The 25,787-nt window shown below is 35.7% G+C and overlaps 1 protein-coding gene across 5 annotated transcripts in view; it reads left to right on the forward strand.

The window, feature by feature from the left end:
- Positions 1 to 25,787, forward strand: part of LOC128867415 (protein FAM13A) — a 211,410-nt gene that overhangs the window by 171,312 nt on the left and 14,311 nt on the right. For 4 of the 5 annotated variants that reach the window (XM_054108602.1, XM_054108603.1, XM_054108605.1 and 1 more), the window contains one exon: positions 23,283 to 25,355. In XM_054108602.1, the coding sequence (XP_053964577.1) occupies positions 23,289 to 25,355 (2,067 nt within the window). In that variant the 5' untranslated portion in view covers positions 23,283 to 23,288. Of the gene's footprint in view, positions 1 to 18,034; positions 19,782 to 23,282; positions 25,356 to 25,787 lie in introns of those variants that run through there. The other variant, XM_054108601.1, reaches the window with a different exon arrangement.

Raw genomic sequence — 25,787 nt, forward strand, 5'->3', positions numbered from 1 at the left:
AGTTGTTGTTTTTGTTTTTCAAAGTTATTCAATATTTTCATACCGACATAAAAGATGGCGCACCCTGTATTACTATTCATCCTACTTCTTGATATATTAATTATGAAAGTAATTCAAGTAATGCCACTCTACGTCTGACGCATGATACAACGAATATTTGTTAGCTTAAAACTCGGAAAATGAAACTGGTTACAGCAGGCGACAAACGAGTGTCAAGTTCAAGAGGTGCCCGCCAGTTCGCGATGTTGACATTGAAAATTATTGTTAATCATACAAATGTAAGTATGATATTTTACGCAAGTATGTACAAATAGAGATTTATGTACGTGGGGAGGTCAAAAAGTTTTCGGAATGGCGTGGTTAGTGAGAAGAAATTTTGTTTTTGTTTTTTTGCTTGGCACTACTTGGCGGCTTAAAACAAGTATAAATGGTTAGCTTAATCGTTGCTGAAATCGTTTCACGAATCTTGTGAAATATCGACAATTAAAAAATTCACTATTGACATTGCAAGCTTGAAATTTAGGTCTCTTCTTCTCTTCTTAGACACAAGGAAATGGCTACAAGAAATAGAATTCTTGAAAACTCAATTCCCAAAACAACAGGGAATTGCAGTAATAAAGCGGCGCTATACGCTAAGTAAGTACCTCCAATTCCAGAAAATACAGCTACCCAAGTAACAACAACATAGGTGGCATAGTCCATGCCAGACAAACCAATTGAGGTGCCGTCCTCCGAGATTATTGCAAAAGTCTTGTTCGAAAGACCTTGTTCAGGTAGATGTACTTTTAGATACGAAACTCAAGAATCTCAGGAATGCTTGGGGTCTCATCTACGACCGTTTTAACATTCTCTCTGATCAACCACTCCGAAACTAGCAATCACTATGAATCGGGGTAGAAACAGGGGTATATAAAAAAAAAAAAAAAAATAATTGGCGCGTACATTTCTGTTAGATATTTGGCCGAACTCCTTCTCTTATTTGTGCTGTGCATCTTGGTGTTGTACCATAAATAGGGGACCTACAATTTTGAGCCGATTCCGAACAGCAGATATTTTGTATGAAGAGCTTTTTCATGGAAAAAATAACATTGCCTGCAAGGGGTGACCGCTATTAGAAAATAGTTTTTCTATAATTTAATGTTTCGAACGTACGCACTCCCGAATGGTAGTCACGCACCAACCCATTCGACTACAGCGGTCGAGGAAAAAGGTGCAGCACCATCTCAGACAGCCGAGAAGTCATGGCGTGCTGAAAAAGTTAGTGAAGTTTTTGGAGGATTACAGGAAACAATTTGTTAGTCGAATATACAGGGTTATTGATTCCTTATTATTTGACAGAATACTACGCTGCATGATGGCAGTAAGAAGAAATGTAGGCCAAAATGGTCACCAGATGCGACTCTTTGGGCCAAAATTCGCCAGTTCACATGAGCCATGCCAAAGTGTCTATGAAAATACTTAACCATCCACCTCCTTCTCCGGTTTTAGCGTCTTTAGGTTCGTATTTATATTTAAAAAAGTGAAAAGAGCCTCGACCAAAGTGCATGCCAATGAAGTTCCAGTGAAGTCGACAAAGGTTTCATGAAAGATCTAAGCAGAGTATTAAATTTAAGGAAGAATATATCGGCGGCATCGAAAAATAATTCTACATTTAATTTTGATGCCTTCTGCTTTATTCCGTGTACTTTTTGGCCTCCTCTAATATATGTATGTATGTGTATGCTTGCTACCTCGGCTTAAGTGCGGCGTTCAGCTGTAGAATAACATCATCTCTGTGACAATAACCGGTTGAAACGATCACGAAAAATGATCGTGTGCTCACAATTGATCGCGTGTGTCATTTAATTATATTTTTTTTTTTTTTTTTTTTGTGATAAAAAGTTCTTATATATCTTATAAGCGTAAATTCTGTTGAACATATTTTATACAACCACTTTTTTGTAGAGATGTGATCATATTTATTTCATTATGTTTTCTTTTTTCTTTTGGTCCAATTATATATTCTTTATTCTATGAAAAATATGCAAATATTTTTTGTTTTATTTATAGTGTCTTTTCTGCTAAAGTTTCCATTAAAAGTGACTGTTTTGTGATTCGAAAGTACCATAAATTTAAATTGAACACACAAGTCTATATTTTCGTGTGTGTGAAAACTCGTTAAGTATTTTAATAAAATCTCTAATTTTAATAAATTCACCTTAGCAAACAAATATGAATGAGCTGCAAAGCCAGTTCTGCGCACGTAGCAACAAAACGCGTTCATTCATAAACCATTTATACAAATTTGTGCATGTATAGGGTCTTTCAAGTGTGAGTTTCCTTTTTTTTTAACTTACAACTACTAAAAAAAGTTTTATATCGCTCGAAAAATGTATACAATCCACAGGGCAAATGGTGGGATTTTTAAAATTGGCTTTTCCTAGTTTTGTGAATACTTCCTGTCAGTAGAATCATTAAATAGAGCACGGAAGTAAGAAATTAATTCCAAAATTTTCGACGAAAGACAGAAAAAATATCAGTTCGCATTCATATCTGGCGTTCTATTGGAAATATTGCTGATGAGAAGGTGGTCAAAGAAAGGTAAATATATAAAGGGTGGTTAAGTTTCAAGGGCCGGTGCTGATTTTGAATAAAATAGAAGTTTTTTAGGAAATTATTGTCATTTCTCTTTATTATGATAATATTGGTATGGTTCAATTACGTATGGAACAAAATATCGGCCAAATGGCCACCGCGGCCTCTGCGGCAGACCTCCATCCGATGGTCCAAATTTTCGATGACGCTGAGGCATAATTGAGGTTCTATGCCGTTAATGTGCCGAATTATCTCATCCTTTAGCTCTTGAATTGTTGCTGGCTTATCGACGTACATCTTTTCTTTCAAATAACCCCAAAGAAAGACGTCCAACGCTGTCAAATCACATGATCTTGGCGGCCAATTGACATCGCCGCGACGTGAGATTATCGTCGGCCATCAAATTTTTCGCTCAAAAGAGCCATTGTTTCGTTAGCTGTGTGACAAGTGGCACCGTCCTGTTGAAACCACATATCGTTCACGTCCATATCTTCCAATTCGGGCCATAAAAAGTTTGTTACCATCTCACGATAGCGAACACTATTCACAGTAACTGCCTGACCGGCCTCATTTTGGAAAAAAATACGGCACAATGATGCCGCCGGCCCATAAACCGCACCAAACAGTCACTCTTTGTGGGTGCATTGGTTTTTCGGCAATCACTCTTGGATTATCATTCGCCCAAAGGCGGCAATTCTGCTTATTGACGAATCCACTGAGGTGAAAATGTGACTCATCACTGAAGATGAAGTGCGCGATATGCATTTGGATTTGAACGCCCGTTTTCATAATAAGTCTGAATAACTTTAACGCGTTGCTCGATTATGTTCAAATTGAAAAATGTCAAGAGAAATGTAGAAAAAATCTTGACGTTTAGGTGTGGTTCACATTCAACATCGGCCCTTGAAATTTAACCATTTATAAGTATACAATATTTTTTCAATACAATTGTTTTTAATTTGTGAGACTTTTATTCTTTAATTTAAGAAAAATTTTAATATTTTAATTTTTAACATTTTTTTTTTTAATTTTTAACATTTTTTTTTTTTTTTAATTTTTAACATTTTTGGTCAATTTCGGAGCGAGAGGGCTTACATTTTTTTTTTAAATAAAGCATAGGATATCAGTTTTTGCCTATTTGTGAAGATAAATTAAAGAAGGATATTAAATAATATCCCAAATTTACGGAAAAGTGCATTTTTCCCATGGGAATTTAATGGTAATTTTATTTATCGTAATAATTTTACTATATTTGGCAGCTATGTGACCCTCAAATCGTCCGAATTCACGTCTTCGCATTTTTTCCACTGATCAGTCTCAAAGTGAGAATTTCTGTGAATAAACCAGCAATAATTAAGGCCTTGGAAGAAAAGATTTGGAGATGGAGTTTCAATTATGCTTAAAAAAATAATAATTTTTTTTACCAAAAGAATTTTGCAAATTTCATTTATCATTCATGAATTGTAGCCGCTCCACTTCACCACATATGCAAATTAATAGATAATGCCTTTAATTTGAGATTAAAGTTAAGCTCGCACTCGACCAACCCTGCACTTTTATTAACATCAACCGCTTCAACTTCATTCTATATAAACTTAAATTGGTCTGCTTGTGTGTAGATATGCATGCACATTTGTGCATATATCCGAGTCATATGATTTTGTTGCTTTAATTTATTTGCCGCGCTTCCACTAACAGCTCGAGTGCCTGTCCCAGAATCAGCCACCGGCGAGGCAACCAGAAAGTCAGCGAACCGGGTGGCTGCATAATTAACGAGATGATCAAATGACCAAACGGTTGTGCTTTTAGTACTCGCCATCAAGTCTCGTCTCGAATATAAAAGTTAAATATTGTAAACGCTGTTTTTGTTTCTGTTTTTTATTAATCTTTTTTTTCCTGTATGTGCCTTTAACGCGGCATTCAAATGTGGATTTGCGGATGTGCGCTGAAAGTCACGGGAATCGCATAAATGTGTAGCGAAATAATAGGTCGATCGTGTGACTGCGACGACCGGTCGAGGTTGCTTGAATACTTAGCTTGCGCGCTAAGCCAAGGCCGGTGTGCGAATGGTATGGTTGTTATGAGATTGTGCGCAATTGACTAATATGTTTTGATTGTATTCTAGACTTTTTACATTGGTGGATATTTATAGCTGAAAATATTATTTTAAAACACTCTAATTTGTGGATTATCGTGATCGGTCTATTTAACAAAAAAAAAAAAAAACAAACACAATTTTAATGTGTGAAGATTTATTTTTGAAAACAATTTAATTCACAACTTGTATTTGATTGATCTTAGCACGCTTTTTCATGTTTACTCTGCTTTTCATCATAAATTCATAAAGTGTGAATTTTTGACAAAGGGATGAACTTATGCTTTAATGCGAACTGTGCAAATAATACAGAAGTGTGTCTACGGTCGGGCCAAGAAAATTTTTGCATAAAAAAGCTGTAAAGTCATATTTGATGTAAATGTTTGGAATTGCACATATTTGCAGATATCGGTTTTTTTCTTTGTAACCGAAAAACATCAGTTTTTTTTTTTAATTTGTTAAATTTTGTTTACTTTTGTGCAAAGTTTGGAGCTTTGTGTTATACGTATTTTGTCGTAAAATGCATTCAATAAAAACAGCAAAAAGAAAAAAACAAAAAAAAAAATGTATAAGGCTTAGAAAAAGCATAGTTAAAACTGGGTAATTCGTCGCGTTTCTATTATTTTCCGCTCACTCTCTTATTGACTTTTCGACTTCGACCCTCTGATTAAGATTGGGTGAATTTCCTGTCAAATCTTCTTATAAAATGACTTTATTTGACCTTTGACATATCACAGAGAATGCAGTTTTTGCTTTTCCAAGAAGTTCAGTTTTGTGTAGTCACGAACGGCGGTTGCTTTCTGATGAAAGATATCCATTTAACATTACTTTATTTTATCCTCTTTTTTTTCTTTGGAGCGCTGTTGTGAAGACGACTAAATCTCGACCAGTATGGTTTATCAAGTCAAATATAATTTCCTGCTAATGTTTAATTTCCAATCTCCATTGCTATGAAAAGTTTAAATTGACTTCTTAAATTTTCTGAAAGTAAGCTCCATTTTGTTAAATATTTTCTAATTAAAAATGCATTAACCTAATTTTGGGTAAAAAGAGCATACGAAACCCAGGTTAACAACATAAAAAACAAAAAAAACTAGTATTTTTGAATATCGAAAAGTGCTAAACTTAAACTCGCACTTGACATAACCTCAAAAATGTATGTATGAGAGCACAGCCTAAAAAACAAAAAAACCAGCTATTTATTGCTAAAAGTTCGAACTATGATATAATTTTGTTATTTTCTCCGTTCTTTTATTAAGGAAAACTTGTTTTTTCATTATTATTGGTTTGAAAGGATGTATGGACGAATATTTCATTTACTTGTATATAAGTAATCAAAATATAAAGCAAGTTGTGCTACTGGATAGTACACGTCAGCGCAATTTTGTTTTGTAAAATATGTAGGTAAATGCAATTTTCTTGGTTTACAATCCATTTAAAAAATACAAAACTTACCCATATATGTATATGTTCAAGAAAGTTGAAAGTTTGTGCAAAAAAAATTTTGGCAATGAATCATTTTGTTCGAACGTTTTTTCTTAAAAAAATAAAAGTAAAATAAAAATAAAAAAATTCTGTTTACCCATTCCTTGTTGCTTACTAATACCCTTTTAGCTAAGCGAGGTAGTTCTGAACTAGCGCAGGCTGGTTGTTTGCAAGAACTATAGATTATCAGGTTTAACCTTCAGCTTTGGTGTAAAATGAACGGTTATACTGCCAATCAGGTGATTTCTTTAAAATCGCGAAGAGCCGTTTAACGGTCTAATTTTGGCTACACCTGTAAAAATCTGTTCACCATGGGCTGTGTGGTGTATAGTCCTCGTTTGCTCTCTATCTCCACACAATGCGTTCAACTGTCTGCTATTACACGATTTCCTACCAGGTGGTGACTCGCCATTGCCATTCAAATAAAAAAAAATAATAATAAAAAAGAAAATAAAAAAAGATAATACATATTAATAATGACTGTAATAATAATTATAATATAATAATAATAATTATTAAGTATGGGAATAAGTTTCTTAGCCAAAGTTACGAATTATTTAAACAATTAAACAATACATAATATTATGTGAAGTATATGCCATTGGAAGTTACAGCTCTACTCCATCTTTCAGGCAGCATACGGATTCCTCTGGCGAAAAATTCGAGTTCTTTTGACTTGATCCATTCATAGAGCCAGTTTGCAATGATCTCGTAAGAAATGAACCGTTCACCGATAAGGGCTGACTGCATTGAATAGACAGCGGAACAGATGGTAATCCGATTTTAATTCAGTCCCTCTAAATATTTCTGGACCGATTTAGTAAAGTGTTGCTTGGCGTTGTCATGCAGCAAAATCAGTTTGTCATGTCTACCGTCCCATTCCTGCCGCTTTTCTTTGAGAGCTCAATTCAAACGCATTAGCTGCAGTCGGTAACGATCGCCAGTGATGGTTTCAGATGGTTTAGGGAGTTCATAATGCATAACACCCTTCTGATCCCAAAAGATGCACAACATAACCTTTGATGCATGAATATTGTTTTTCGCTGTCGATGGATTTGGTTCACCAGACAGCCTCCAACATTTCATAATAGATCCATTTTTCACCGCCAGTGACGATGCGATGCAGAAAACCTTTTTTTTCTGTTGTTCAAGAAGCATCTCGCACGTCACCAAACGTCTCTCGATATCTTTCTCCTTCAATTGATGTGGCACCTAGTTGCCTGCTTTCTGAACCATTCCCATCGCATGCAAACGTTTACCGACGGTTGATTTGTCAACATTCAACTCTTTGGACATATCATCAAGGGTTCGACATGTCGATATGCGTCTTCATCCAATAATTGTTGTAGTTGAGTATCATCGTATTTTTTGGTGTCCCTTCGCGATCTTCGATCTTTATCACTCACGTCGAAATTGCTACTTTGGAAGCGTCCAAACCACTCTTTACAAGTTGTATTTGATGGTGCGTGATTACCGTAAATATTGATCAATATACGACATGTGTCAGCTACACTTTTCTTTAAAAGGTAATAAGAAAGCATGACTTCCCGCAAATGCTGTTTTTTCGGGACGAACGTAGACATTTTTGACGCCAGCTAAAATAGGACCTTTACGCTTCAAACGAATGCCAACTATTGCGATAGAGACCCCACACATACACAATATATGAAATTCTCCAAATCTATTTGGAGTATATATAAATATTTAAATTTAGCTGTAGAACTTCAAAATCCCCTTTATATTTTTTTATAAGCGACACTGTTAAAAAAGTGTTCTATCTATAGAAAATTACTGCTGTAGAGAGGTGGTTAATCCCTGTGGTGATTATATAAGAAAAAGCAAGATTAATCATCCAATTTTCGTTTTGAATAACTTTTACTAAATAAAGAAAACAATGGTTTTGAGTGATTTTTATTTTGATCTTTATGCGCTTCATTGTTCGTCTGTTTGTACACTGTAGCTGTCTAGTTCACAAGTTTCAAATATGATTGACGTATGACGCCATTTGCAAAAATTACAAATTTTTCCATAAATTTTATTTCGCTTACCTACCTAGTAACCTACCTAATCAATGCAGTCTATTTGCGTCGTTTTGTTAAGCCAATGACTGGCAAAATAAAATGAGTAGCTGTTTCAGTAAACGATGTGTAAAGTTTGTTGGTCGCCGTACGAATGAATTTAATATACAATAATCTGTTCTTTATATACTAGTGGTTTGAATCAAATTGAGGAGAAACTGTTCAGAAACTAACTGTTAGTTAGTTAGTCAGTTCAACTGAGTAGAAATTGCATTAGAAAATATTGTAATAAGAGAAACATAAAATTCAATGCAAAGTTAACATACGTCTGTAATGTAATCTTAACATAGCATGGCAAAGTTAGCAGATTATCGAAAGTGAAACAAAAAGTAAAGTTAATAGTATTTGCAGCATATCCATATAAAAAATATATGAGAATATGAGAGGGCCGCTATAGTGCTAATATATATTTTAATTAATAAGTATTGTTTTCTTCTTTTCTTGCCCAATGTAATATTCAAATAATAATAATTATAGCCGTTAATATAATATTTAAATAAATATATATTATATATAATTGGTGCGTACTCCCTTTTTGGGTGTTTGGTTGAGCTCCTCCTCCTTTTTGTGGTGTGCGTCTTGATGTTATTCCACAAATGGATGGACCTACAGTTTTAAGCCGACTCCGAACGGCAGATATTTTTTTTTATGAGGAGCTTTTTCATGGCAAAAATACATACACTCGAAGGTTTTGCCATTTCCTGCCATGGGGCGACCGGTATTAGAAACACCTTTTTTCTTCATTTTGGTCTTTCACCGAGATTATAATAATACTGAAAGTAATAAAAGTTTAAAAATGTTATGAAATAATAGCCAATTTATTTAATAAATTCACATTATGTTTTAAGGGGGGAGGCTGCTTTAGAGGCTTCAAAAAATCGAGTTTTTCGTGGACTTTTTTGGGAAGGAAAGAAATATTCGATTGAAACGAAACTTTCAAGTTGTATTGTTTTATATTTCAACAGTCTTCTCAAATTTTTTCATTGAAGTATATTATGCCTGGTACAAGCATTTTGCCCGAGGCGCCTCGAGTGTGCATGAGTCGTGCGGCGGGAAAGATGCAGGTCGCAATTTTCATCTGAAAGCAAAAACCCAAAAAAATGTGTATTTTAGTATAGTAAAACTTCTAGTTAAACCAAGAAAATTAAACAAAAAGTGAGAAATTCAACAATTTTTCGCTAGTTAAAAAAAAAAAAACTAATTTTGTTTGGAAAGACAATTTCACTTTAGATTGTTTAAAAAGTGGGTTAATCATAACTTTCTTACGGTTTTTTAGGTTCAACTAAAAGAGAATTTAATTCCGAATACAATCAATGGTATCTCTTTTCGATAGGACGTTTAACTTTTTCCCTATCTTTCCCGCCAATTAGGAAAAATCGTAAAAATAAAAAACCGAAAAATCGCATTTCGAGCAATCCGGCCGCTCGTATACCTGCTCGACAATTTCTTCTGTAATTCCGAAAATATTTTGAATTTACTTCTGAAATTTTGAGGACACATTCTTGGATAGTTTGGGAAGATATTTATGCAAAAAAAAAAAATGATTTTTTAAAGCCTCTAAAGCCCCTTAATACTGTTTGTGTTTTTGAATCAGCAGTAGCATATTTTCGCACTAAGACCGAGTCATGTGACTTTGGACGAGCTACTGCAAATGATCGCAAATCAGCAGCCAAAATAATTCAAAATAAAGCAAACATTTGTGCATGCATACCTACAAATTAAATAATAAACAATCAGCTTCAAAAGGCTTGCCTTATTTGCTTTCTTTTATTTAATACAAAATCACGCTCATATCAATTAAACCTTTTTTTTTCAGAAAATCCGTGCAGAATTTTTAAAACAAAAGGTAGCAAGGCTGGGTGTGGCAAATAAGTAATCTGCTAACTAAAATCACATGCAAATATTGACGTTAGCATTTTCGTATAAATTTTGTTATTCGATACGATTTTAAAATCGCTGCGAATCCTGGTTGTGTATTTGCACAATTTTCAACACAAAAATATGTGGCTTAACAGGAATTTCACTGTCTAATTTTTTAATGTATTGTTGGTGGAATATTTTTAAAGCAAATAAAAAATATTTTCAACTTTATATTTATTGGCAGCTTAAATGGCGGACGTGCTTCTTTATTTCGCTAATATAATTATTTTATGTACTTAACATTTTTTTTTTCTTTTTACCCAACTTTTATTTACCACCAAACCTACGTCCCGAATATGCTGAAATTAACAAAATAAATAGTCTGAAATTTCGATAAATGCCAAGTGAATAATTAACATTTGGGGTTCGATGTTCACTGTAGAAATGAAACATCGAATAATAGGAAAAGTCCATTCTGACGGGATAAGCACACCTCCAAGTCAGTAGGGGGAATTCAGTCTCATAGTAACGAATTTGAAATATTAACTTAATCCAAGTTCTTCTCCAATTGATTTTTTTACACTAGAAAATGCCTTCTTTTTCCTTTGCCACCAGCGTCGGTTACGCATTGAATGCTTCTGCTCTGTGGAGCATTTGTAGTTGGTCGAATGGCATCAGTGGAACCATCACCAATATTATGCCGTACGATGGATGCACAGAATGTAAAGATGTGGCCAATATCAAACTGCTAATGGGCTCTCAGCGAATTTGAAGGAATCAGCTGATTTGCTAACATAATAACGAATAATGGATCTGACAGCGGTTTGTTAAAAACAGAGGTTGGCGAAAACCGTGATTGAATTAACGCAGTCACTGCTCGTGTCACTTCATTGCCGTCTGAAAAACGATTGATTGGAACGAATTGAGCGGGCAGAATTCTGTTGACAAAACCGCCTTAACGTATCAGCCAAAGCTATTCCCATAACTTCGCTAAAAAATTTAATGTTCATGCACGGAGATTCGAAGCTACGCACTCACTCCCGAATGGTATTCACACACCAACCCTTTTGGCCACGGCGGCCGCTTGGCTTAGGGTGACCAAATCTTGCATTCTATCATTCTTGGCTATAAAACTGCTACAGATTATCGTCGATGGCTACTTCGCAATTATGATAAGCTATCATCATTGTTCAATGTCATTTAAACAGCTGTATTTGTTTTGTGGTGGGAAACCTAATAAGAACGTCATAATATTATATATAGGCAACTACTTTTCATACTGCCGAAAGCGGCATTGGAGAAGCGATTCCACCGCGCTTTTTAAAAGGGAAACAGAAAAGAAGTCCTCTTGGCTCTTTGCGATATTTTCGTATAAATTCATTGTAAGATTATCCAAAACTAGTCTACAAATTTAAAGAAAAGTTACAAATATCTAACATTTGTTTTTTTGTGAACTATGAAACATTCAAAAAAATTGAGAAATTCATCTTGGTTGTTTTTTTTTGTTTTTTGTGTGTTTTTTGAAATAGGAATCTGGGCGTATGGCTTTGTCTTTTAAGTTGAAGTGTACATAAGCGTAAAAGTTTTGCTTGAGTTTGAATGTCTGTTCTGACACTGCAGCTGTGGATTAGCCTTCTAACTAATTCGAGTGGAATCGTTCCAAATTTTTTAGCCTTTGACGATCATATGGTAGTACCTGCATAATTTTACTTTTACTTTTTTAATTTTAATTATCGATGCCACCGGCTGAGATCTTTTTGTACAATCATTTCGCTTCTTTTACCATAAATGGGATGTAAAAAATCGTAGGTATATAAAATCTCCAATATTGTCTATTATTTTATTATTATTTTATTTTATAAAAAAATAACAATATTGTCTATTAGCGCTAGTTTGAGACGTCTAGGAGAATTTTATTATATTTAATTCGACACTAAATAGTATTTGGGATTTAGTAAGAAAAAAGTGTTAGCGGTGTGCGAAATTAATTTTTTGGTTCTGGTTTGGTTTTTGCCAAATTTATGTTTTATTACAGGCAACCTTACAGGTGCAAAACTTGAACGCATTTCGCTTCTTACTCAACATGTAGTTTCGAATTTTTTTTTTTTTATTTGTGAAAATTGATTAACTTCATTCAACCTTTCGACATATTTGCTATTTCATAGTACTTATCTGAGCTGCTAAAAAATGGCAAACATGTCCAATAACGATTGTGGTGCTTGAAAATAAATATCTTCAATAGTTTTCTCATTATTTCTATTATGAATGAATAGTATGTACATATATGTGTAATACATAATTAGTTTCGCTTTAAGTATTTTTTTGTTTGCTTGTTTTTTGTTGGCTCAAAAATCAATTTTCTATTAACCTGACGTGACGTATGTAGCCGTTGACGTGTTCATTACGTATTTGCCTAATAGTCACACCTTCGGAGATATGGATAAGCGACACTATCTCTGCTTAACGCCTGTTATTATATTTTATTGCATTTTCGTTTTAGTTAAAGCCACGGCAGATTTCTTATTATAGCTGAGTTGTGCGAGCAAAGTTCTAGCGCAAATTTCTATGCAAATTTTAAGCTATGATTTTGAGTAGTTAATAAATATGCAGCCCGCGAAAAACAATACAGCACATGAACACTTTGAATAGCATTGAATTTTTATTTTAATGCTCATAGTTTTTTTTATAAACGAGTAGCAAACCCACACGTTTCTCGAACAAAAACTGTGAAGAGTATGACAAAAAGTAAGTGTATACAACATTTTTGAATGAAAAAAATTTATCATTAATAGTAGCTCAAAAGAAATTGTGAAATTTTAATAGACAATGTTTGGGTAACATTATATTCAGCCAGTTTCGAAGTGGCCACCTTTAGCACGAATACACAAGCTCAAACGTTTCAAAAAATGTTCGGCTGTAGGCCGTAGTTCGTCTACCGTTATGCGATCCCACTCTCGACGCACTGCTTGCTTCAGGGACTTCAAAGTTTTGTGGCGTTTTGCACAGGCCCTTGCTTCCAAATCGACCATACGCAGTAATCTAGCGGATTCAGATCCGATGAGTAGGGTGGCCATTCTGGGGAAGTAATGAATGAGGGGAAATTGGCTTTGCACCTTGTTTTTGCTCTTGGGTTGTTTTTGTTCTGTGGGCTGGTGCCGAGTCCTGTTGAAACGTCTACTCATCGTTACCAAAGTGCTGCTGGGACCAGGAGAGAATAACTACTTCTAATATGTCTTGATGGTAAATTTTTTTATTGATTTTGACTCTTTAGTTCATGAAAATCAGAGGAGTCTTGCCACTGGCGAAAATTCCACCCATACCATGACAGAACGCGGATTTTGACGATGTTCAACAATGGACGAAGGTCCAGAGGCTTCTGTAGACTAATTTCTGTCGTTTTGATGATTGTAAGCCTGTTCAACGGTAAACAGCTTCTCATCCGTAAAGACGATTTTTTCTCAGCCCGTACCTGCGGCCCGTCGTTGGAGCGAGCTACATCTTTCGAGTCTTACTTTCTTGTTTTCCTCCGTGAGCAGCTGGAATTTTTGTAATTTAAAAGGCTTAAGTCCTATAAGGCGAACTGATTCACGATTGATGCCTGTTTCACGAGCAATTTTCCTCATCGAGACCATAGAATTTCGTTGAACTCTTGTTTTGATGATTTTTCGGTTGTTGGGAGTGTTAACAGTTCGTTGTCTTCCTCTTCCAGGACGGTCACCTTCATTACCAAGCTCCTTAAATCGTTTGATTGCACGAGAAACCAACCAACGTGCAATTCCAAGCTTCCCCAACTCCTAGCTGATGCAGGGCTATAATAGCTGAGCGACTACTTGACATCGCTACACAAAGTATTTAAAAAGAGCTGGAACAGAAACGAATACCTACTTTTTTTTGTACTTCAAAACACACAACAATCACAAAATAAGAGCATTCGCTAAAAAAATTTTACATTCATCTAATTACATAGAGAAGTTTGTATACATTTATTTTTTGTCACCCTGTATATAAATTAAAGTTTCAAACTTCAAACAAAAATCAGAAAAATGCCATAAACGCAAAAAAAAATTTTTTTTTCAAAAACACAAAAAATCTTGATACGCAGTTTTATAGTCCATTAGGGTTGATACAATAAAGTGCAATTCGGAAGTCGCTGAATAATCGCGTTGATTTAAAATGTTTGTTTTTTTGCTGACAGAGTTGTTCGTTTTCTTTATAGGTATACAAAAAATTTGGACGGAAAATGTGCAACACCAGAAAGGAAAAAAATTATAAAAAATGAATGGGATTTTTTACCGTGAAATTAGAAAGAAAAGTTTGTAGAATTTTTGTGTAAAATTTTAAAACTAGATTTGTATGGTTTAAGAGCTACACTTTTTTACAGAAAATAATGAAAATTGAGAACAAAAACTGAAAATAGTCAAAACTGGTAAAAATGTTGGTGTGCCATCGTTTTGTCGCGGAGTATTGTAGACCACATTGGGGATCCAATAATAACAATAGTTTAAGATGTTGCATAACCTTACCGCGTGAACAGAATTGCAGCGGGACTGACTGCGGTAACGGACTGACGGGTACCCGCTGTCAAAATTTAAACACATTTAATAGCTTGAAATTGCACCGAATTGCGGCGGGGACAAATTTCTTGCCATCGGTTATTTTTACGGCGGAAAAACAAATCGATTTATTTCTATTTTCTTCGACGGATTGCAGACTCGGGGTTGCTTTCTGATTACTTGATCATAAATTATTCGTGTTTAACCGCTGCAATTCTGTTCCAGGCTTTAGCAAGTAAATCGTTTCTAGTACAGGGTTGCCCATATTCGACGGACCCATGTGTTTTTTTTTTTAAACCGAAGAAAAACACAATTTTTTTGATGTTGACGATTATAATCATTTTATTTGATTCAAGTAGATTTGTTGACATCACTTTTTGCATATGATATCTCTCAAATGGCCGCCTTGAGCCTGTACGGCGTATTGTGCCCGTTTTGCAGCATTTTCCATAGTTTTAGCTAACATTTCGGCTGGAATAGTGGCTATTTTCTCACGGATATTGTTTTTGAGCTCTTCTATAGTCTTTGGCTTATTAATATAAACCTTTGATTTTAAATATCCCCACACGAAGAAGTCAGGTGGCGTTAAATCGGGCGTACGCGGTGGCCAGTCAAAATCGCCTTTTTTCGACATCAAACGACGAGGAAACAATTGCTTCAAAAAATCGATTGTGGTGCGAGCTTTGTGAGGTGGAGCGCCGTCTTGTTGAAACCAGAACTGCCTCATACGCTTTCAACGAATAATTGGCATCACGAAAGGGGTTATCATATCGCGTTAACGCTCCTGATTGACGGTAACAGCTTGACCATCTTCATTTTCGAAGAAAAACGGCCCAATAATCGTTTTCGCACTAACGCCGCACCAAACAGTGACTTTTTCGTCGTAAAGAGGTACCTCTTGAATTTCGTGAGGATTTGCAGTGGCGTAAATACGGCAATTTTGCTTGTTTACCGTCCCATTCGATAAGAAATGAGCCTCAACGGACATGATGATTTTGTTCTTCTTCTTCTTCTTTTGACTTCTTTTGTTGAATGTAAATTTCAACAATTTGGGAGGGCTCGCGTGGCTTGAACTGTTCCATGGTAAAAATCTGCTTGGACTGACGCTTCCAACGCGGTATGTCATTAAGCGATCTGACTTCTCTGTCAAAAGATACAGGGTTGCCAGATGGGTCCGACGAATATGGGGAACCCTGTATGTATACTGATATGTTGAATGTAGAATGATCATTTGCAAAATTTTGTTATAGATGATGATGAGCATCATTAAAACTCGTGACTTTATGGAAATATATTGAATGAATGTAATATAAAAAAATTAATAACTTTTAGTTGTAGTTTAATTTATTAATTAACGAAATTGACAGATAGCAGTAATTTGTTTTATCTCTAACAATAAATTAAAGGAAAAACAAAAATTGTGTGGGTTGTCAGTCTTTCGGCTTTCAGCCACTAAATTTTCATAGTAATTGGATAGTGGCGTTCTTGCGTTTTTTTTTTTTTTATTTATTTATTTATTTATATTTTGGTACTGTAAACTAGTGCAGTCATTACAGAAGAATTCCACAAAATAAAATCTTATAACATCCAATTGCCATTAAATCAAATATGTGTATAGCTTTGGGCAAAAGTGCTTGAGCTGTGAGTGTATGGCGCCATATAAGTAGACATAAAACTTGTATTCCAGTAATTGTTTTAGTTACAGTAATTATGTAAAAATTTTATAACACACAATCTCGTGACTTCTCCTATTCCTTTATCAAAATCTTTAATTCGCTTCAAATTTGACTTTAATGCTAAAAATTTAAATTTACTGCTTTAATTTTCTTCACATTTGGACAGTCGTATGAACTTCGATTTTATTGGACTCATAACTCTATATACTCGTACATGCTAATCAAATTTGGCTGCATACATGTTCGTATACACATATGTATGTATGTACATATATGATCCAATAAAGTTAGCGTCATAAACACCCAACGAAATGAAACAAAAAAAAAAAAACAGCAAATATACACGAAACAAAATATAGGCAAAAAAAAACTAAAAACCGTTTTAACACATTTTATTTGTATGTAAATGTCATAGAATACTAATACTAACAAAAAGTTGTTTTCTGCAAATTGGCCAAATTTTACACTAGACAGCTTTCGAAGAGAATAAATACAAGTAAAGGGAGTGTGACAAATTCAAAGCGAGAAATAGAGGTAGAGAAAGAGAAATGAGCCAGCAGTGAGTCTGCAAAATATTTGTTGCTCACTTGCAAATACACGTATGCATGTATGTATGTAAGTATGTATGCATTTCACAAATATTTTTATCTAACCCTAAATACTCACTTACTCTCAAATATTTTTAGTTAAATCAAAGCGCTCAAAAAGCTTGTTGACTTACTCTCTTGCTGAAATGATCGATATGAGAAGGGCTGTCGCACTGATCTAATTAATGCGCTTTGGTGATGCCAGATCTAATTTATTAAGGCAAGATGTGATTCCGGTTGATTCTGTAGCCGAATGGATAGGTACGTGACTGTTATTCAGTACGGGTGATACCAAATTTTATACTAATATCTGGCCCGTGTTTTAATTGCATTAAACCCTTTTTCTTTACTTATTTGAAGGCAGGCGATACCGTGCCTATTTCCCAAAAAGTTTGCGTAATCGCATTCCTTAATGTGGTATCATACAAATAACGAAAATTTAGCAAAGTTGAAGATCTGCGTTGGGAGGTGAGTTGACCTACTTCGTCCATTTCAAATGGCTGCTTACTGTCAGATGCTTCGTGAGACCTGCGCCATCTTACCACAATTGCGTTTAGTAGTAGGTTCACCTTATGATACCAACTATCTATTCACGCGCACTCAAGTCCACTCATCTACGTTAGGTTAGGTTAGATTAGTTACCACTCTCCATAAGAGTGTAGAGAGAGCGGCCTTGTTAAGCATTGTGATGCTCCCAGTTTGAACTCAATGTGGTGAAGCCATTTCCGCTGTCGGATAAACAATAAAATCCTGTGGATGGTTGTCGACTCACTCACCTACCACCTCCTTTCCCATTGGACAACAGGAAGTATCTTGAACCTACTATTATATGCGGATTGGCGCTGATGACTGTACTGCCATAGCTTAATGAACTGATACAACAACTACAATAACAATCCAGCCTTAAACAATGGATATATTCGATTCTAAATAACACTTCTCCGAAAGCTTGGTGTCTATTATCAGAGCAGCCGCACACTATTTGCTTTATTGCTTTAGACCCAAGTCTGGCGTCTCTTATCATGAAGTTATCATTAATGGAATTGGAACCTTTTAAAATGGCATAGGGGAAGTTTCGAAAGTTTTTTCATCTATTCAATGCCTGCAAATCTAGGCACATTTACTAGATTTCTTGTAGCTACAATCAAAATGTAGTCTGATTTTTCAATTGATAATACAAAATATTTACCCCTCACTATCTGATAATAGCTCTATTAGCCATGGAAAGGAGTATTTCAGTTGTACTTTGGTAAAACAAAGTCTGGTCAGAACCTATTCCGCTTAAATGGGCAGTTGTCTATTTCAAGAAATTCGCATGCAGTTGCGAAAACAGCGCAAGTTGAACCATCTTCCACGACATCCATTTAGGAAATTAAAAAAAAAATGGCACATATGGCATGATATGAGTAAAAAAAAAAAAGAAAAAAATTGCTGTTTGCACATTCTTTTAAGAGATTAAACAACAAAATTCAGTTTATTCCTTATTCCATACGCTCGAGCCGGCCCTCTTGTTCAGTATTTATAATAACTTACTTCCTCTTCTTCTGAATTCCCTTGCGAGCATTTGATTCTTAAAGCTCAAATAACATTTTTCTCTCTCTCTCTCTCTCTCTCTCCCTCTCGCTATCACTCTGTGCCACTCTGTGTTTAACCGAATATTGCTAGATAATGCCCACATGTCACTCCTGTGTCTGAAGTGATTTATTAAACGAACAACTCTATTTACCCACCCTCGTCAACTGCTCCAACTTGTCTAGCGCGAGTGGGTGGGTCGCTCTGCTTTACTTTACTTCACTCGCCTAATGCATTTTTATCTTATCGGCATTTGTCAATGAACTTAACCGCTCTCACGGCAACTGGTGTCACATCTGTCAACCGTATGTTCGCTCAGTACTTTTGGGTGGTAATGCTATGATCGCGCGCTAGAGCTGAGCACAACACAAACAGATACTAAAGATAAATATGAGCGTAACCTACTACCATTGAATTGTGCGCTCACAGTGTGCGCTGGGTAGCGTTTTTTGGTATGTGAGAGAGAGTAGATCACGAAAACAAATGTCGTTCCTCCTTCTCGAAGGCGGCAATTTTTCGCATATATAATATGGCCTGCTGCGGCGGCATTGAATTTATTAGTGAAACAGATTTCGCAAAGAGACCATCAATTCGTCGTAGAGCAGTAATATAATATTAAAGTGTGATGAAAGAAAGTTCAGAAGAAAAAAAATTAATAATTTTTTGAAAAAGATACAATATTGTAATCAAAGAAGAAAAAAAGAAGAAATATTGATTTCTTTATTAACGCCTAAGCACGTTAAACGAATGGTTAGAGAAAAAATCTTAAATAATTCCCTTCGCCAAAACTACAACTGGAGTGTTATTTGGGAACGCGCTCAAAGACATTTTGATGAACGCTGAAAGCTCAGTACGAGCTGGCTGAAATTTTTTTGCAAATTCATTTGAAAGCAAGTTTTTAAAAAAATACTTGTTCACTAATATCGTGCGCGACAAAATAATTGAATTCAATTAAGGCAATCAGTGATTAAAACAAAGAACAAGCCCCGCGCCATATGTATCACATGCGATAAAAAGCGATCGAGCAAAAACAGAAAAAAAAATACATGCGTACTTAAATCGTTACATGTACCATTCAAGCAAACAGCAAACTAGATAACGCATTGAAAAATTGGTAATTAGCGATAAAGTGATTTGCAATTTGAAAATACCTTCCGTTTGAAAAACGCGAGTGGTGACTTTAAGTTTGAGTAATTCCTCACATTGCTCGAGTGCTACAACCGCATCTCCAACGAATAACAGTATTTTACAATTATTTAAATAATTTTAAAATGACACCCAGGCTCATCACATACTTCTTGGTAATTTTTATTTAATATTATATATTACACATTGATTTATATTTTTATTATGCAATACTAATTTTATTAATAGAAAAAAAGCTGCTCTGGTGCTTTTAAAGGCCTTACAATCGAGCAAAAAATAATGTAGAAAGTTTCAGTATGTTTTTTTTTTCAAATTTCTGCTATGTTAGAGGTTTTCAACTTTTAAATAAAAAGAAATAAAAAACGAAAAACTACGAAGATTACAATTTATACGCGCTATTAGATTCCTCAAAATTTTCCTAAAGTATGACGTAACCAAAGCATACCAAATTTGGGCTTATCTCCCGTTGGCCAATTTATAATTTGAAATTCTCAATGTAAATTTAGGTAAAGTAAAATAAATTAATACGAAATTAATTAAATTACAAAAAATATATAAATTAAAATAAAATAAAAATTTTGATTTTCAAAATAAAATAAATTAATTAAAATAAAATATAAAACTCAATATTATAAAAATGAACAGAATAAGATGAAATAAAAAAATAACTTTAAGTAAAAAAAAAAAATTATAAAATAAATAAAAAGCAATTTTTTTATTAAAAATAAAAAAAAGTAATTTTTTAGTAAAAAAAAAGAGTTTAAATACACAATATTGAAAGAAAGCTTAAATTAAATTAAAGCAATACAAAAGGTAAAGAAATGAAAATAAAAATAAAAAAATAAATATTAACTAAAAAAATGTTGAAATTAGATTAAATGAAATAAAAAAATAATAACAAAAGATTCAATTTAATAAAAAAAAAACAAAAAAAAAAATTAAAATTTAATAAACTTGAAGTAAAATTATTAAAATTTTATAAGATATGTAATTTTATAGAAAATGTAATAAAAAAAAATTTTAAACTGTTTGTTGTTGTTGTAGCAACATAAATATACCCCATACATACGCGGGAACATCAAAACGCACACCACAAATAGGAGGAGGAGCTCGGCGCCAATTATTATTTTTTTTATACGCGGGGAACGCTGCTGAAGCGCAAGTGCTTAGTCGGTTATAAATCCGGATCGTTTCGGCTACGTACAACCGACTGTCGTGGGAACGAAACTTTTTGTATCACTTGATGCTTATTTTATATCCATAGCGGGGTTCGAATCTAGGATATACCGAATTGATAGTAATAAAAATGAGCCTTCAGCGAGCCTATTAATTAATGCTAGAAAGTTCTTAGTAGCCGAATTCCCTACGTTCAGTGATTCAACTAAATGGGAGTTAACATTTTTTATTCCCTGACTTAAGTAAAGCTAACTATTTAGTTATAAGTATACAAAATATGATTAGACGTCTCATCATCCTCAACATTGAGCCAGCATATTTAACTGCTGCATGTGAAAGCACAGTCGATTGTTACCGGTTAGGCAATCAGTTAGTATAGTTGGCATTAGCCGTACGTAATATCTTAATGTACTTTCTATCGAACATTTTCAACAGTACTTACTGGCTCTTCATAAAGCCATTTGCCATTAGAGGCCGGCTTAAAACTGTACGTCCCTCCATTTGTGGCCCAAAATCACGACGCACACCGCAAATAGAAGGAGGAGCTCGGCCAAACACCTAACATAAGTGTATGCGCCAATTACTTTCTTATTTTGCCTACTGAGCTCTGAATTGACCCATTCGATAATTGTATCGCTGAGGTCGTTGGGGCGTTCCGATCGCAGTGTTTTCCGATCTTCCGCTTATCAGCTAGCTGTCGGCCAGCACAGCACAGCATTATAGTATTTTTTAGAATTACAGTCACCCATATATCCATTCACCTGCAATAGTCACTTATATAGTATATACTATACCTAATAGTCACATATGTGTATCACATGTATATGCATCCCTTTTAGATATGTTTGTGCCCGTAAATAGTTACGCAATCAACAGCATATTTTCTACACTTTACCACATCGTGTGCCAGAAAATAAAAATTCACTTGGTCATTTCGGTCATGCTTTCTTGAAAAAAAAAAGTAAAGTTTCAATTATTTCTGATAAGAAATGAGTCAGGCAAAAATTGACTAACGCATACAAGTAAACAAACCTTTTTATGATAAAAATCTATTATGATGAACAAATTGCATTTAAACCACTGCTATTGATTAACAATATTTGTCAGCATTTAAACATTTCTTTTTAATATTTAGTCAATTTACACTAAATCAGTGCTTTGAATCGTTCAAAGATTAGTCAACGCTCAATTTAAATGCTCGTTACAGTTTTTCAATTAATTTCATTAATTAATCGCTTGTATAAATTAGATTATTTTTAATCGCAATTTAATTGCTTATTACACAATCACGTCATTAAACTTCAATTCAAACAGGAATTGTAATGTTAAGAGAGAATATTTTGTATGACAACCCAGATGTGTGGGGAAAATTACGAAATATTACTCATACGCCAGCGCGCTCCATCTATGCAACCAGTACAAAGTACGAGTTTAAAATAAATTGACAAAATGACAAATGCTAAGTAGATATTATTTATAATTAATTCAACACTTTTAGTTACTCATTAGTTTTAACTATAAATTATTTGCACGCAAACATGCATATGCGCGTATGTGTGTGTATGTATGTAAAGGAATAGTCACGAAACCTGTCGGCACGCTTAGCTGAGAAATATTATTGATGTTAGTTTATCAATTTAATAGCGACAAATTAATGCCTTATTAAAACAGCATATTTGCCGGCAAAAGCGATGAGTGGAAAGCAGTCACGCCAGAAAAATTGTTCTCTGCGAGTATATAATTATAAAAAAAAGTCTGGAATGGAGATTTGCAGTTTTATAAAGGATTTTAAGGTTATTTACATGCGGTTTACGTATACTCTTGCCTATTCCTCGCATATAAAAAAAGTATCTAGTTTTTTTGCAAAGGAAATTTCATTAGGAGGTATATTTGATCCTAAAAAATAACAAAAAAATAGAAGAAATTCTGAAATGTCACAAAGCACCGAAAAAAACTCTATATTAAGATATTCAACATTGCATAAATCGCAACATTATAAAATTTAGTTCAAAAGATTTTCAGTTTGCAAAAAAACAAATTTTAATAAAAATCTAAGACCATTTCCAAAACGTTCCTATGCCAGTCGGTTCTACGTTATCGGAACGACTCGGTGTTTTATCTGGCCAAGGCTGTCCCTCTAGCAGTATTCTCCGTACATGTATCGGGAATGTTTATGCTGCTACAGCAACCGTGACCAAAATACTTGGAATCACTCAATTTGGAATTGCTCGACTGGTACTTTTCGAAGTAAGAATATTTCTTGTTTCGAATTTTTGAGTAGTCCGGTTATTTAATGTTAAGGAATGTGAATATTTTCCTATTTAATATATATAAATAATTTTGAAGATTTTCACTAAAATTTTAATTGAAGACATATTTTATGTATGTATGTATCTTACTTTCAATACGTACTAATCTTTCTCAAATATACTAAATTATAAAATTTTCCATTTATTAACTTTTTCTCCTTCTCCTTGCAGTGCGGCATGCGCCATCCTACCACAGGACTAAGCGAAGACGACCTCAGTCGTCTCACTGGTTCATCCTCATCGACAGCATCTTGTGACAGCAATTCATCATCCTCCTCCTCTTCGTCATCATCGTCTTCTTCTTCGTCGGCGGCTAATACGCCCGCACACAAGGAGGGCGTTGACGAGTGCGCTCATCACACACTCGCCACGCTAACAAACTCCGATAAAACGACCAATAATACATTAGCCCTGGTCGCCAATACACTTAAGCAGAATAACAATAACATCATCAACATTAGCAACAATAACAACAATACTAATAATAATAACAACAACGGCACACAAACTAATTCATCATCACGCTTCAGTTCTACATATCTACCCGAATTAATCAATCCGCTGGAATGGCAAAAATCACGTAAACGCAAAGAGCGCCTTGACAGCACATCATCGGTGACACAAGATCGCAAGTTGCAACGCTCTAATAGCGAAGAGCTACTTACACAAGAACAACAGGCGCCAGCTATAGGGAGCGCAGATGCGCTCAATTCTGGCGGTAATGCGCTGAAAACGATTAAGAGCGCAGATGTGATTCGACGCGTCTCGTCGGAGGATTTCAAGAAGACTGCTTCGTATGCTGTCTACGAACAGGAATTGCGTGAAGCAGCTGAATGCCGCACTGCAGATTTGAAGCAGCGTCAATTGCAACAGCAACAGCAACAACGTGCCGCCGATGAGAATGACGGCGCGTTAGCCAATCGACAGCGTCATCAACAGCTGCAAAATCAGCAAGCACAACAACATCAGCAAACTGAGGAGTCAACGACCGCGCCCGTCTATCGTGACTCTTGGATCACCGGCCCCACCAAAGACATGACGCGCCGTTCACGGTACGAAACTAGCCCGGCGCGTTCTCAACGTTTTTCGCCCATACGTACCAATGGTGGTGCTAACGGTAATAGCAAGCATCGTGACAGCGACGATAGTGAATGCGAACATGAGCGTCGTCGCAGCAGTGAGCGTTCGTGCAAATCACGTCCGCCACCAGGTCGCAAAGTGGGTGTTGTAAAGAAGAGTAGCGCCGGTGGTAGCGGCAGCACTGCGGCAAGTAGTGCCGCCAAGTATTTGGCCTCTTCGAAGCGCTGCGATGAGAATTCCGCTTATAAATATGATCTGTCAACGCTGAAGTATGAGCGACGCGGTTTTATCAGCAAAAAGGGTACTGCCGCCAATGGCAGCAGCGGTAGCGGCAGCAGCAGCGAGAAAACGACTAACGATCACAATGACAATAATCTAATTGACTTCCATCAACAGCCACAAAAACAAACTTCAAGAGCACCACAGTCTCAAGCTCAGACCTCCGTGGCGGCATCGGCGCAATTGCAACTGAAAAGTGTCAATGGCGTTGCAACTGCTCCACCCAAAGAGGACAAGTCTAACACAGCAGCAGCGCCACAAACCGTAAAGCGTTCGAGTGCTATTAGCAGCGCCTATAACTCTGTGCCGCTGACTGCCGCACAGGAGGCATTGCCTTGGGGCCGCAGCGTGCCCGAAGATGCCACACCGATGTTAAGTCGCCGTTATGCGCCCGTGCGTCATCACCCCGTCGATAATCTCGACACCGCTGCCAAACTCTCGAAAGTCATGCCGTACCCTCAGCATTTTCACAAACAATCCGCAGTGCAGCGTTTCGATGACGACATGGATTGCATGGATTCGCTCAGCACTTTCCGTGCCTTCACCTCACGCGATGTAATGGAACAGGTTATACCGGCAATGATGTCTTTCCAATCGCCGGAAGAGCGTCTCAAGCAGGTCAACAAACGTTTGACAGCTTTGAAGAAGAAGCTCGTGCAGCTGGAAGAGGCTTATGAAATGCGTGTTGGCTATCGTCCCTCGCAGGCGGAACGCATGAACGACAAATATATGAAAAATATATTAGTAGAGTTAAACAAGTTGCGCAAAGAGCGACAAGAATTGAAGGCAGATCCGATGGGCGCATTGGGCATGAAAGTAAGCGGCGGCATGGATGCAACAATGAAGTTGAAGAAAATTAAGGAGACTTTGCAGGAAATTGAACAGGTAAGGGAATATTGTTTTATTGGAAATATTATTGAAGCGTACAATTGTGTAAAGTGCCTTTTTATTCCTTGTTCACTCCACTCGGGAGCATAGGGCCTCAACAGGACTCAGTCTTGCGTTGGTTTCGTTAATCTATTTTGCTTTCTGGCAGGCAGAGTAGATGATTAGCCTGCCGCTACCAGTGCTTAGAAGAAATATTTTTCTACCTTTGGACCGTATACTGTTTCAAATCATTTGCCACACGCTTTTTATAAAAACAACGTACGCTTTCTGAATTTCTCTCAAATCTAACAAATTGCAAGACGCGTATGGCGAATAGGATACGCCTTTTTAGCCGCATTTATATTTCTTTTAGAACCGAAGTTATAATTTTGCCTGTCACACTTCTATTAGGCAGACTGCATTTGGATCATGTAATCGCTCAAATGCCTT

Source organism: Anastrepha ludens, chromosome 6, assembly GCF_028408465.1.
Source record: "Anastrepha ludens isolate Willacy chromosome 6, idAnaLude1.1, whole genome shotgun sequence".
Taxonomy (NCBI): domain Eukaryota; kingdom Metazoa; phylum Arthropoda; class Insecta; order Diptera; family Tephritidae; genus Anastrepha; species Anastrepha ludens.